Raw genomic sequence first — 15,644 nt, 5'->3', positions numbered from 1 at the left:
TGCAGTCAATATAGAGTTATCACCCAACCCACAATCTGCCATGAAACTCTGAAAGACATTGTGCAGTCAATATAGCTATCACCCAACCCACAATTTGCCATGAAACTCTGAAAGACATTGTGCAGTCAATATATAGGTATCACCCAACCCACAATCTGCCATGAAACTCTGAAAGACATTGTGCAGTCAATATAGGTATCACCCAACCCACAATTTGCCATGAAACTCTGAAAGACATTGTGCAGTCAATATATAGGTATCACCCAACCCATAATTTGCCATGAAACTCTGAAAGACATTGTGCAGTCAATATAGAGTTATCAATCAACCCACAATTTGCCATGAAACTCTGAAAGACATTGTGCAGTCAATATAGCTATCACCCAACCCACAATTTGCCATGAAACTCTGAAAGACATTGTGCAGTCAATATATAGGTATCACCCAACCCACAATTTGCCATGAAACTCTGAAAGACATTGTGCAGTCAATATAGAGTTATCACCCAACCCACAATCTGCCATGAAACTCTGAAAGACATTGTGCAGTCAATATAGCTATCACCCAACCCACAATTTGCCATGAAACTCTGAAAGACATTGTGCAGTCAATATATAGGTATCACCCAACCCACAATCTGCCATGAAACTCTGAAAGACATTGTGCAGTCAATATAGAGTTATCACTCAACCCACAATTTGCCATGAAACTCTGAAAGACATTGTGCAGTCAATATATAGGTATCACCCAACCCACAATTTGCCATGAAACTCTGAAAGACATTGTGCAGTCAATATAGAGTTATCACTCAACCCACAATTTGCCATGAAACTCTGAAAAGACATTGTGCAGTCAATATATAGGTATCACCCAACGCACAATTTGCCATGAAACTCTGAAAGACATTGTGCAGTCAATATAGAGTTATCACCCAACCCACAATTTGCCATGAAACTCGGAAAGACATTGTGCAGTCAATATAGAGTTATCACCCAACCCACAATTTGCCATGAAACTCTGAAAAGACATTGTGCAGTCAATATAGAGTTATCACCCAACCCACAATTTGCCATGAAACTCTGAAAAGACATTGTGCAGTCAATATAGAGTTATCACCCAACCCACAATTTGCCATGAAACTCTGAAAGACATTGTGCAGTCAATATAGAGTTATCACCCAACCCACAATTTGCCATGAAACTCTGAAAGACATTGTGCAGTCAATATAGAGTTATCACCCAACCCAAAATTTGACATGAAACTCTGAAAGACATTGTGCAGTCAATATATAGGTATCATCCAACCCACAATTTGCCATGAAACTCTGAAAGACATTGTGCAGTCAATATAGAGTTATCACCCAACCCAAAATTTGACATGAAACTCTGAAACACCTGTAGTCAATAAAGGTATCACCCAACCCACAATTTGCCATGAAACTCTGAAACACCTGTAGTCAATATAGGTATCACCCAACCCACAATTTGCCATGAAACTCTGAAAGACATTGTGCAGTCAATATAGAGTTATCACCCAACCCAAAATTTGCCATGAAACTCTGAAAGACATTGTGCAGTCAATATAGAGTTATCACTCAACCCACAATTTGCCATGAAACTCTGAAAAGACATTGTGCAGTCAATATATAGGTATCACCCAACCCACAATTTGCCATGAAACTCTGAAAGACATTGTGCAGTCAATATAGAGTTATCACTCAACCCACAATTTGCCATGAAACTCTGAAAAGACATTGTGCAGTCAATATATACGTATCACCCAACCCACAATCTGTCATGAAACTCTGAAAGACATTGTGCAGTTAATATAGGTATCAGCCCACCAACAATCTGAAACGACACTCTGAAACACCCACCTTAAGGCTTGCTGTCATCGTATAAGCAAAATGTTCTTGATTGTGGCAGCTTGCTGTCATTGTATAAGCAAAATGTTCTTGATTGTGGCAGCTTGCTGTCATCGTATAAGCAAAATGTTCTTGACTGTGGCATAAAAGCTTAGTGAAATAAATAAATTATCATCATTTATATTGCATAACTTCTGTTTTTCAGATTAATTTTGTGTGACCCAAACTCATAAAAGGTAGGGATGGCTGATGGTCAATTCAAAATTAGCAACGCGGTTCAGATTTTTTAACAATTTGATTGGCCAACCTGCAAACCCTTGTCAACACTTCGGGCGAACACACTGTAGGTCAGAGGGCATACAGCTCCTGGCATCATCTCACTGTGGACATTCAATCAAGGACCATCTGACAGACAGATTTAACATAGTACGCATCAATCAATGACAGGGTCTTTCAACAATTCACAGGTAGGTACATGTATAATTGATATTCATTGAGGAAAAGATAATCTTAACTGAAATATTAGCATGTAAATGCAGGTACACACACAAGCCTGATACATTTTACCATCGCACTTACTGAAGTGAATTCGTGCACTTTAAATTTACAGATCTATTCTACACCCAAAATTCAGATTTGCCAGGCTATTTGGAAAAAATGTTTCACAAATATGCAAGCTTCATGCAATCTCAATGATCTTATTGGTTATATTTTCTCTTTTAAACACAGCTGTGTATCAAAGAATTTCAAAGATGCTGGAAAAAGATAGGATACTACATGTATATGTATAGACAATCTAAAGTCCGGTTCACTCTGTAATCTGTCTATTGATCAGGCAAACAGAAGCTGGTTATAAATTTCAATGCTTTTCCAGGCTCAACCTCAAAACCTCCTGCATTTCCATGTTTTTCTTGCCCCGGAAGTTAAATACTTTCAATTTCTAGGCACATTTATAGCAGTATGTCGATTTAATCTCTTGGTAAAGCTTGGATATCATGAACTCTGAGGTTACTGAAAATGTCCTCTGGCTACACTTGGTATAAGGACTGAAAAGCTGATCCCAATGAATGCTTTTATAACTTGTTACATAAATTCAAAACTGAAGTGACCTTACCCAATATTTCCAGTGGTCAGCCAGACATGATTGCTGGACAGGCCACTGTCAAACTCGTGCATCAAGTCCTCGTCTGTCTCCAGGTCATGACTGGTCACTGGACGGGCCTGACCAAGTAGATGTACAGGTGACCAGGTGAAAAGAACAACAAACAGATATTGCTAAAAATCATTATACTATTCTTTTTATTAATCCACAATGGCAAGATTTCTTTTAGTGGATTTTATGAAGGCATATTCAAGATTTTATCAGAGCACCTGACTACCTTCAGCCTTGTTTAACCACTAACATACCTGCAAAAGGTACACCTGTCCTTCTTTAAGTGCCCATTCCACATCCCGCTCCGAGCCATAATGCTTCTCCAGCTGAAATATTAGAATGACAGGTCATACACCCTTGCAGTACAAAATCCATATCTTCATGTTATTACACATGCATATTTTTATATGGACGTGGTAAATGAATATACATGTAAAAGTATAACATGTGATAATATCCTATTGGAAAAATAAAAATGATTATCGGGATTTATACTGGTTTGTGAAAAGAATTTTGATCTCATGAAAGTATTAACCCTGCTGCAAATGGCATGAGGTTGATTGTTAATCATCTTGAACAGGGCTCTAGGCGGGTTCCCAAATTTATCTTAGTTTGGCACACTATTGGCTGACACATATTCATCTAGTTACAAAAAGTCTCAAAGAAAACAAATACAGTGCATATTTAGTATGTAAACATACACAATCAGAAGGACATATCAACCATTAAAGCAACACGGTCGCCAAAATATATGCGTTATTACACAATGACATGAGTATCGGTTATTTTTCTCAAGAAGTAAAACTTACAAGCTTTTCATTATAATCCCACACCCAGCATTGTATGTTAAGTGAATGTTTAAAATCAACAAAAAAGCTGAACATTGAAAAGCCTGCCAGAATATGTAAATGAGGCGCTGTTAATTCAGTGGAAATGGAGCACACGCTGATTTTACGCATAAAAAGAAGTACTTATTGCTCGCTCATGACAGGATCGGCCTGAAAGAGACATAAAAAAAAGTCTAGAGTTGTAACTGGTGGTCAGTTTCAACGGTGGAGTACACTAAAGAAAGAAAAGTGTATCACGAAGTACGAAGATGTCGCTTAGTTAGTGCTTCTCCAACTTGCCACTTACATGTACCTGCAGTTTACTTCGTGGATGACTGTGTTCAGCCTTAAAACTCTATTATAAGTAGCACTTTTAGCCAAGTTTCCTCTTTTTATTGCATGCCAGTTTTGGTACAATATGTATATCTTCGGTATAATACGTAGATGGAGCAATATCGGTTGTGTAGGAGAGATTACTCGCACAGAGAAGACATGTTTTGTTTTGCCTGGAACTTTCCAAACACTGCTCATATGCTTCGTGCCCTTTTGATTGAATATTAATGAGGCAAAATGGACCGCGCTCTTTGTGTTGAATTCGAATAGCGGCAGGACATCTCCGGACTTGTACAAACTATATACTCAATGAATTTTTTTATTCAAACGTGAGTGACTTAGCTTATGAACAAACTTTGAAATTTTGCTAAGATCTTGCAATCAGAATTTGTTTAAAAGTCAAAATTTTGGGTGACCACGTCACTTTAAATGATACTTTTAATGCCAGTACTTAAGCTTTTCTGATAAGAAAATAATCAAACTTCACAAAAAAAATCTCAATTGGTCCTATAAGGTGGATGAACAATGCAGAATCTGGCAAAATGTGTCACTTGGAAACAGCTAGGTGAAATAGAGTAAATGAAAAGTGAATCTGGTACGTGTACATATGTCCATTTCCTGACTTCCTGGATTCAACAAAATCGCATGTATGCATATTTGTTGTGGACTGCTTTGCTATTCCCACAGCATATGATCATTTATATGCGCCAGCACCACCAGGCATGGCTTCCAAGGAATCCGCTTAAGTCCTATATTATTAGCTACTGCATGTATGTGGCATTAAATTCCAAATCAAACTTTCACAGGAAGAATATATCCTCTTGAAATATTATAACACTTTAAAAAGTCAAAAAAAAAAAAAAGGAACCACTATGAAACCACCACCCATGTTTCACACAAAGTACTAAGTACACATATATGCAATTCTTCAAATAAAAACCTGTGGAAACTCACCTGGACTCCAATGTTTCCAAGTTTCAAAGTGATCTCATCGGTAAGACAGCAACCAGAGGACATGTGACTTTCTACACTAGTATTTTCTATACCTCCACTTGCTAGAGAGTACAACAAATATTACAATGGTTAAGGGTTAACAAAGCAACATGTTGATTAATGACACACAAAATAAACAAGGGTTATGGAAGAAATTATAACTCAATCACTTTCTTATTATAAAAAATAAATAAATAAATAAAAAAAACAGAAATAAAAAAAGAAAGATGAGTTATGTGATCAAAACATTACATGTACGCATAAAAGAAACTTCATAAGCTGTGTTAACAGAAAAATAAACATAACATAGGAATTCAATAAATTTTCATGTAAAATTTCACATAAATCAGGAATGGCAACAGTAAATTTTGAAATCAGCTGAAAATTAGCCAGGGGTCTGGGAGCTGCAAGCCCTTTCCAGGTCCAGTGCGGTGTCCTGGTGGGGGGTTTCAGGGGCTGAAGCCCCTCGGAACCTGAAGTTTTACATGGGAATATAACTGCTATGAAAGCAAAACTAGAGATTAAAAATTAAAACAACAGACAGCATTTTAAATGTCACGAAAACAAAGGTTATTAAAAATGGAGTAAAAAAACTTTTCAACTAGTATTGGGTAGCCCATTTGTTCATAATTTGTTCATTCGTTCAGTAAATTTGTTTTATGGTGTTAACTATTATACAATATAGTTCAAGTTTCTAAAATATACAGCGAATAGTTCTTGAAGTTTTAGTAAAAATGCCTGTTTTAAGTTGATGATCAATATGTGCAACAACAACAACGAGTTTGTCTGCATCTATAATCACTCTGGGGTGATACCATCAATAAAAAAATCGCACAAGCACAAGATCTGGCAACGAAACAATAAAAAAAAAAAATAATAAAAAAATCAAAAAAAGTCAATTTATGAACTTGCCTATCAGCAAGACTTCAGTCCCCGAGTCCCTCTTCGGGACGGGTGTTGCAAATGTGCCCCATCATGTAGTATCGGACCAAACAACGCCACTGGCACTTTTCTTAACGAACACTGATCCAAATGAATAGTTTGTCAAACAAATTTTAACATTCTCCAAGTGCTTGGCTACTTTCGTGTCATCGTCTAAGAACGCATCACATCAACGAGAGCCGTAATTGATAAATTTGTTGCAGTAGGAGCAGGTTGCTTTGCCAGGAATGTCGCATTTCTTCATGAAGTTAGCTAACTTCTCTGTTCGAATTTCAAAATTCTTGCCGATTTTAACTCGAACTGTAACACTTCTGTCAAGCCACTCCCATCGAAATTTGTTCTTAACAGTCTAATCTATTTCACAGACACCTGATTCCAGATCTCTTGTTAATGTTTTCGCCATTTTCCACCCTAAACTTCACGTGTTTTAAACAAGAGCGGTAAACATAAAGTACTGAATGTAACAGATCAAGAGAAAGGACAGAATGGTACTCCAGGAACCAATGAAAACGCACGTTATAAATCCAGCTAGCGGACGTTTTAGTAGCGGCTGTTCTGGATTACAGACGTTCTGACCTGATACGGGCGGGCCTATCAACACACCTCCCAAGTCTTTCATTTTCTCAGCAAAAATAAACTTTCACAAAAATAACCCCTGCTGATTTTAAAATTTGTGGAAATCGGCGGATCTGCGGAAAATTACCATGTCTGATAAATGTAATCAAGGGCCAATTATTCAAAAGCGTACTGAATGACAAGCCAGTATAAAATGTTAATACCAGTCCTTGGTGTAATGGTTAGATCTTAAAATGATACACTTGTGAAAAACTGGGCAGACATGTAACGATGTTATCAACTGTGCTACCTCAGGCAACACAAGCTTTACCTGATAGTTTCATCACAGAGGACTTCTGTCCAATCTCCTTGCTGTGTACTGTCATGTGACCATCCCAGTGCCTCTCTATCCAAATAGTGTCTACATCCGAAACACCAGACACCACACTCTGTCAACAAATATCAGTGATGTAAATCAGCTGAATGGCATCAACATCAGAAACACCAGACACCACACTGTCAACAAGTGTCAGTATTGTAAATCAACTGAATGGGATCAACATCAGAGACATCAACACCACACTCTGTCAACAGGTGTCAGTGATGTAAATCAACTGAATGGCATCAACATCAGAAACACCAGACATCACACTCTGTCAACAAGTTTCAGTGTTGTAAATCAACTGAAAGGGAACAACATCAGAAACACCAGACACCACGCTCTGTCAACAAGTGTCAGTGTTGTAAATCAACTGAATGGAATCAACATCAGAGACATCAACACCACACTCTGTCAACAGGTGTCAGTGATGTAAATCAACTGAATGGGATCAACATCAGAAACACCAGACATCACACTCTGTCGACAAGTGTCAGTGATGTAAATAAACTGAATGGGATCAACATCAAAGACACCAGACACCACACTCTGTCGACAAGTTTCAGTGTTGTAAATCAACTGAATGGGATCAACATCAGAAACACCAGACACCACACTCTGTCAACAAGTGTCAGTGTTGTAAATCAACTGAAAGGGAACAACATCAGAAACACCAACACCACACACTGTCAACAATTGTCAGTGATGTAAATCAACTGAATGGGATCAACGTCAGAAACACCAGACACCACACTGTGTCCACAAGTATCAGTGATGTAAATCAGCTGAATGGCATCAACATCAGAAACACCAGACACCACACTCTGTCAACAAGTGTCACTGATGTAAATCAACTGAATGGAATCAACATCAGAAACACCAGACACCACACTCTGTCAACAAGTGTCAGTGATGTAAATCAACTGAATGGGATCAACATCAGAAACACCAGACACCACACTGTCAACAAGTGTCAGTATTGTAAATCAACTGAATGGAATCAACATCAGAGACATCAACACCACACTCTGTCAACAGGTGTCAGTGATGTAAATCAACTGAATGGGATCAACATCAGAAACACCAGACACCACACTCTGTCAACAAGTGTCAGTGTTGTAAATCAACTGAAAGGGAACAACATCAGAAACACCAACACCACACACTGTCAACAAGTGTCAGTATTGTAAATCAACTGAATGGAATCAACATCAGAGACATCAACACCACACTCTGTCAACAGGTGTCAGTGATGTAAATCAACTGAATGGGATCAACATCAGAAACACCAGACACCACACTCTGTCAACAAGTGTCAGTGTTGTAAATCAACCGAAAGGAAACAACATCAGAAACACCAACACCACACACTGTCAACAATTGTCAGTGATGTAAATCAACTGAATGGGATCAACGTCAGAAACACCAGACATCACACTCTGTCGACAAGTGTCAGTGATGTAAATAAACTGAATGGGATCAACATCAAAGACACCAGACACCACACTCTGTCGACAAGTTTCAGTGTTGTAAATCAACTGAATGGGATCAACATCAGAAACACCAGACACCACACTCTGTCAACAAGTGTCAGTGATGTAAATCAACTGAATGGGATCAACATCAGAAACACCAGACACCACACACTGTCAACATGTGTCAGTGTTGTAAATCAACTGAATGGGATCAACATCAGAGACACCAGACACCACACTCTGTCAACAAGTGTCAGTATTGTAAATCAACTGAATGAGATCAACATCAGAAACACTGGACACCAGTGACCACACTCTGTCAAAACAGTCAATTAATTAGACAGACAATTAATTATCATCTGCAAAACAACTAGTAAAGATTTACATGCTATGAATGGCGTTAACATATAGAAACACTGAAAGCATTATAAAGTGTCAGTTAATAATTAGCAGCAGCAGAACATCATCGTGCATCATTTAAACATTAAGATAGGTTGGTACAATTTCAGGTAATTTTCTTGACTTCATGTAAATCCACACGAATAAACATAACAAGATACATGGTGATTTTTGTCACCATGGAAAAATGTCATAACATATTAATTAACGCTTCACTGCATGTTAGGTACCTCCCCAAGTCCATAGTTAGCATTGATGATCATCATACTGGGATTGTCTGTCACAGGGTCTTTGGTGAATAGCACACCTATCAATAGGAAAAAATATATACATGTGTGACTTTGGGTTGTCTCTACAATTTGTTTGTTATCAAAAGAATATATACACCCCAAATCGCATATACCAAATTTCACTTAAAATATATTATGTAAAAATTCACTTTGAGAAGCACATAAAGGTCTTAAAATGATATTTTGATGCCAACACGTAAGTTTTTCTGACAGGAAATTAACCAAACTTCACAAAATTAGAGAACCCAGAAGGTGGATGAATCAATAAAAATAACAAAGCAAACTGTGTCACATAAAAACTACTCAACTTAAGGTGAAATACCATATCAATGTACAATGAGTATACAGTTTTTAAGCCTTTACGCTGTTCACGGGTATATGAACCTGAAGGCGATAACTACGTACTTCATGTGGAGCTTTATAATTAAAAATGAGGTATATTCAAACCAACTTGACTCTTTTCAATTTATGTACTGCACATGCATAATTCTGCTGTTGCAGAAACATGTGTAATACTACTGTATGACAGAATGAAGAATTTACACGGTGAGTTATGTTTTATAAGTCGAGCCGCTGGGTGAAGCCGATACGACTTTCACCCAGACAAAGTCCTTTGACACGTACATGTACTTGACAGACCTGGAAAATCTGCTGCCAACTTTTAGCCATAGACCTGGATACTCAAAAAGCATGGTCTAAGCGGAGAAATATACAAACCACAACCAGTGACAGTCACATTCAATCATTTAAAATCAATTCTGAATCTGTGTATATTTTAGACACATATTACCATGGTAATACATCACACAATGTTATAGCTATACTTGCTCCACAGGTCATTAAATATATATGTAGGTCTTCAAAATAACTTAGAATTGGCAGTAAGGCTATATGCCAAAGGGCTCCCCTGTTTGAAACACAGGAATCAAAACCTTCAGCTCAATGAGGGTACAATTGGGTAACAATGAGGGTACCCATCACAGAATGTCATGGGGGTAACTATGAAGGTACCCATCACAGAATGTCATGGGGATAACAATGGGGTACCCATGGGGGTAACACTGAGGGTACCCATCACAGAATGTCATGGTGGTAACAATGGGGTACCAATCACAAAATGTCATGGGGGTAACAATGAGGGTACCCATCACAGAATGTCATTGGGGTAACAATGAGGGTACCTATCACAGAATGTCATGGGGGTAACAATGAGGGTACCCATCACATAATGCCATAGGGGTAACAATGGGGTAACCATAACAAAATGTCATGGGGGTAACACTGAGGGTACCCATCACAGAATATCATGGGGGTAACAATGGAGTACCAATCACAGAATGCCATGGGGGTAACAATGAGGGTACCCATCACAGAATGTCATGGGGGTAACAATGAGGGTACCAATCACAGAATGTCATGGGGATAACAATGGGGTACCCATAACAGAATGTTATGGGGGTAACACTGAGGGTACCCATCACAGAATGTCATGGTGGTAACAACGGGGTACCAATCACAAAATGTCATGGGGGTAACACTGAGGGTACCCATAACAGAACGTTATGGGGGTAACACTGAGGGTACCCATCACAGAATGTCATGGGGGTAACAATGGGGTACCAATCACAGAATGCCATGGGGGTAACAATGAGGGTACCCAATCACAGAATGTCATGGGGGTAACAATGAGGGTAGCATCACAGAATGTCATGGGTGTAATAATGAGGTTTTACCTGCGACTTCAGCTGCCACCATCTCCTGTATGACCACACCCACTGACACGCCCATGTCCTGACCCTGTTGTCTGGGGTATACATAACACATGTAAGATGTATATGAAGACCCAAGAAAAACAAAGTTTCTCGAATTTATGTACTGGCCTTTATTAAATTGATGTTTACCACACTCCAGATTTTTTCACTTATGTGACAGTGATGAAAGCAAGCACATGTCTGAGCAAACCAAGCTTATATGTGCCAGGGGCCACTTTCACTTTGTCATACTTTTATGATATTGCACATACAGGACAATGGTACGTTAATATTGACGTACAAAATATCGTATGACAAATGTATGATAAATAAATGTTGTACGCCACTTTATGAAAGTGGCCCCTGGGGAAGCCATGCAGACAACAGAGGAATTAACCCAGCAGATCACAGAGAAAGCCAAGAAGATCCCTAGGGAAACCAAATAAACACCAGAGAAAACCAAGCAACTCCCAGGAAACTAATCAAACAAGAGGGGAGAATGTTGGCAGCCTAGGAAACCATGTAAAATATAGAGGAAACCATACAAACAGATCCCCAAAGAAACCAACAGAATCTGCAGGAAACAAAACAAAGAGCAGAACAAAACAAGAAGTTAAGACTGCGTAAAAGAATCAACAGGGACTGGCTGCTGTGCATGACCATTAGGCTTACAGGTATGTGTGCACTGAAGTGTGACAAAGGGTAGACATTTAAACCTTTAATCTGCACTGAAGCCAGTTGGTGTCAAAGGAATAAACGTTTAATAATAGAATTACATGCAAAAATTATACATGGTAATGAATGTCCATAGAGGAATTACACTAATGCTTGAAATTCACTTGGATTTGAAAATCTGGTTGCAAGTCAATAAATGTTTAATATTTGTCGGTAAAATTTGAAACCGTTATTTCTACATCTTTTTTAAATTACTTTCGACAGCAGGTCATTAAAAAGATGATTTACAAACTGAACAAAAGACTGAATTGTCTACATAATTGAAAGAGCTCAGTTACATTCTGTACTGTACAGCCTGGTAAGAGTAAGCAGAGGCCCAGCATTTCACCACAGCTTCTAACACCTGAACAGACAACACAGAGCAAATAGTTAATGACAATTGTTGTAATCCACAAGATACACTCTTACAGAGCATCATTACACTAGACAGAAACTCACGTTTTACTAAAATTAATATGTTCATCAGACAAAAATTACAATGTGTCAAAATATGCCATTTTCTTTAAAATATCTGAGCACAAATAAATTTCACCAACTTAATCATGATAAAGGCAGCAGATATATGTATTATGCAAAAAAATTGCAATGTATTTTTTTTCAGAAGCATATTTATAATAAAATAAATTGTATGCCAGCTGACATTTATTTCCATTGAGTTTTTCTACCTGACCAACAAATTTTACTTACGCTCATGAATCTGCATTACAAAGATATTCTGTTATGGGACTGAAGAATTTTTATTACATTTACAGCTTTATGATTCATCTATGTACATGGATGGACAAAGCGGTGCAACATACAGTAGACAGCTAGCCACCAGTGACAAAAACATCATAAGATTTCCAATACACAAAAGAAGGTGCGCGAACATGACCCCTTATGGATATGAGCCCTTATGGAAAAATGAGCCTTAAAGGACAAGCTTTCACCCTTATTATAATCCTGAACACGAGCCAACAACTATGTGTTTTATATGTGTGAATGTGTTTCTTATTTCAAAATTATTTTGTTTGAAATAATATAAAAATAATGAGATAGAAACATTAAAAACAACATATTTCAATAAAAAATATATATATATATATATATGAATTTTAGATAAACTAGACACGAAAACAGGTTTTGGGCCAAAAAAATGGAAAATACCAGTACATTTTAATAACACTTTAGACAACATTTGTAAAGAACTAGAAAGATATTTAATCTCTCTGGGAGTATTAAAGAATCAAGAAAAGGGGGAAAAGGGTTACAGAGCAATTTAAACATTCCTTTCCTCAGAGAGTCTCAATTTTGGACAAGTGGCAGTATCATAAAAGCATGCTGTAACATGTTTCAGAATTTTCAAATAAAAAACACATTGCTACATTTAAAATACATAGTTGTGGGCTCGTTTCCAGAACTACATTTAGTTGAAGCAAGGGCTAAGTGCTGTAGTGTTCTAAGGTCTCCTGTCCTATATTCATAAACATATTCATCTCCCCTCACTGACCAATGTAGCTAAGTTTATACAGAACACCCACCTGTTCACTGCCAATCAATCCCAGGTAACTGTCTAGCTGACCAGCCGTGGATGATTCACTTCCATCCTCGCCTGAACAACAACAAAAATTCATTACAAAATGAAATACATGTACATATCAGCTGGCTTCTTAAAAAGTAAACAGAAGCCTCACTGGCTCACATGAATGAAGCTCTGGCTGACTACAACTATGAGGCCTTGTCCCGTCTTCAAATCCACCTCTTGCTGGTTCGGTTGCAGCATAAAGCTGGGAGATTTGTTAGGTTCCTAAGAAAATGTCAAAGCAATAAATCACTAGTTTACTTGCTAAACAATTTATTGTCAGCAAGGCTTGTGCAAATTTAACCCACATGTAGTATGACTAATTCAACCTACATGTGAACTTAACACAATATATGCATAATTACAGCTTTACTTTAAGTAAGATGAAAAAGTAACAAGCTATACTCACCTGATGCAGATGATCTAACAGCATATCTTGTTGTCTCCATCTCATCTCCCCAAATGTGGCTTACTTCCCTTGTTATAGCCTCTTTAATGTCAGAGGTAATACCAGCTTGTCTGAAGACTTGATTTATCTCCTCACATACAGATCTGAGAGCCTGTTCTCCTTTCAAGTGACTAATGTATAAAGTTGAAAAAAAAAATGGTATACATTTCATCACTAAAACTTCTCAAACATACTCTGGCATTGTCATGTTGTACAGATTTGACATACCTTGAGAATATTGCAGTCAAATATATGTCTTGAAACAAAATTGATTATCATCCCATACAATGGACTTTCAGCAAAAGATGTGCTTGCTTCTTCATTGTTTATAAATATCACTGATTCAGAACAGTTGATCCTAAATGATTCATTTACATGTATGTACCTCTCAATCACTTTACCGATGACACTGGACAAACATCTCGAATTCTGAAATTGATTTAAAAAATACTTCAGATAGTTTATAATTTTCATAATGAAAAATCATGCTAATTTAATCATAAATGAGATTTAAAGACCACAATTATAAATAACTGAATGCTAAACACATTCACATAATATATCTATACCTGATCCAGACATATAATGCATATATAGTGTGTACCAATCAAGTATTGATACAGTTACAATGTACCTTAAATTCACATTAAGTCAGAAAGATGAGGTTATAGGTCTAGTTATAAAACAAAGACAATCAGTATACTGATACCATCAATTTAGTTACAGCCATACATATGTACTTGTCCAAACTGCTGTTTACATACTACATTCCTTAAGTCATTGTTGTAATATCTTTAGTTTAATTAGTTTAGTTATTAAACATAGGTTCAAACAAATTCAATCACTATATAACAGTTGTCAGGTTTATGGTTGGTAGAAACGTCACAGAGTCTGGAGAAAACCACCGCACTCTGTCAGGTACCTGACAAACCTCCTGGCCTAAATTAAGCTTTAACTGAACTGACAGCAGCTGGATTCATGCAATGGACCAGACTGCCCAAGGGGTGATGGTTTGTAAATCATTAGCCATATTTGTCCATGGGGTTTTTTTTGACTGTTACTGTGCATCATATGGACTGACCTTGGCATGTTGTCGGTAGGCAAATGTTGTGACACAGAATCCCTTAGGAACACACACCCCAAGCTGAAGGTAATGCAAAATAATGCATATATATATATATATATATATATATATATACATACTGAAAAGCAATTACGAAACACCACTGGCAGAGCAATTAAGTTACGAACCATAAGAACGATTATATTCAAGCAGTTAATAGTTGCTGGATAGTGAAGCCTGGCTATGATCATACTCAATGTTCTGTCAGAGAATGATTACATTAATTATTTTAAAAAATGGATGTGAAACCCTATGAGGTTCATCAAAGAATTCCTTTAATAGTGCATTTGAAAACTGGGGTCTTATGTTTGTTTCCTGCTCACCATTTCCTGTATTTTTGTCAGCTGAGCTAACTGAGCACCTTTTCCCCCAACTAGTTGTGAGCTACAGCATGCCGGGTCAGTGAATGGCAACACTAGGGCTGATTGTCTCCCTTTTACAAGGTTGTCATCTACACTTGTCACCAGTGGGAGAGGGGCTTCAGGGGAGGTAATTACAGACCCATCTGGATTTCTGCAGGAAAAAGTTAAAACCAGTCTGTGAATTTAAATTTTGACCAATTCAAAGAATTCTGCATTAATTACTCAATTTATAAAAGGCCCCAATTATGCCATCTTTGTACATAACAAATTTACAAGGTCAGCCTACAAACCAAAGAAAGGCTGTGAAAACACCATCAGTACTACGTTCTTAGAGCCAATTAAACATTGCCATTTCAACAAGGTGTAGTGCTTCGAACGCTTAGATACGTGCAGAGAAGTCTTGTCATGGCCTGTGTAATTGTCTTAAGGTTGTACTTTTGGCTGTGGCCTGTAC

The 15,644-nt window shown here is 37.6% G+C and overlaps 1 protein-coding gene across 1 annotated transcript in view; it reads right to left on the bottom strand.

The window, feature by feature from the left end:
• Positions 1 to 15,644, bottom strand: part of LOC135474843 (rifampicin phosphotransferase-like) — a 41,871-nt gene that overhangs the window by 19,825 nt on the left and 6,402 nt on the right. The window contains exons 10-22 of the mRNA XM_064754458.1: positions 15,152 to 15,341; positions 14,787 to 14,849; positions 14,091 to 14,134; positions 13,667 to 13,836; positions 13,217 to 13,287; positions 11,975 to 12,039; positions 10,944 to 11,014; positions 9,151 to 9,227; positions 6,999 to 7,116; positions 5,132 to 5,232; positions 3,272 to 3,343; positions 2,979 to 3,085; positions 2,172 to 2,244 (exon numbers count right to left, since the gene is read on the bottom strand). Coding sequence (XP_064610528.1) covers positions 2,172 to 2,244; positions 2,979 to 3,085; positions 3,272 to 3,343; positions 5,132 to 5,232; positions 6,999 to 7,116; positions 9,151 to 9,227; positions 10,944 to 11,014; positions 11,975 to 12,039; positions 13,217 to 13,287; positions 13,667 to 13,836; positions 14,091 to 14,134; positions 14,787 to 14,849; positions 15,152 to 15,341 — 1,222 coding nt within the window. The remainder of the gene's footprint in view (positions 1 to 2,171; positions 2,245 to 2,978; positions 3,086 to 3,271; positions 3,344 to 5,131; positions 5,233 to 6,998; positions 7,117 to 9,150; positions 9,228 to 10,943; positions 11,015 to 11,974; positions 12,040 to 13,216; positions 13,288 to 13,666; positions 13,837 to 14,090; positions 14,135 to 14,786; positions 14,850 to 15,151; positions 15,342 to 15,644) is intronic.

Source organism: Liolophura sinensis, chromosome 9, assembly GCF_032854445.1.
Source record: "Liolophura sinensis isolate JHLJ2023 chromosome 9, CUHK_Ljap_v2, whole genome shotgun sequence".
Classification (NCBI taxonomy): Eukaryota; Metazoa; Mollusca; class Polyplacophora; order Chitonida; family Chitonidae; genus Liolophura; species Liolophura sinensis.
The sequence above is the reverse complement of the archived record's forward strand: the minus strand, read 5'-3'. Positions and strand labels throughout refer to the sequence as shown.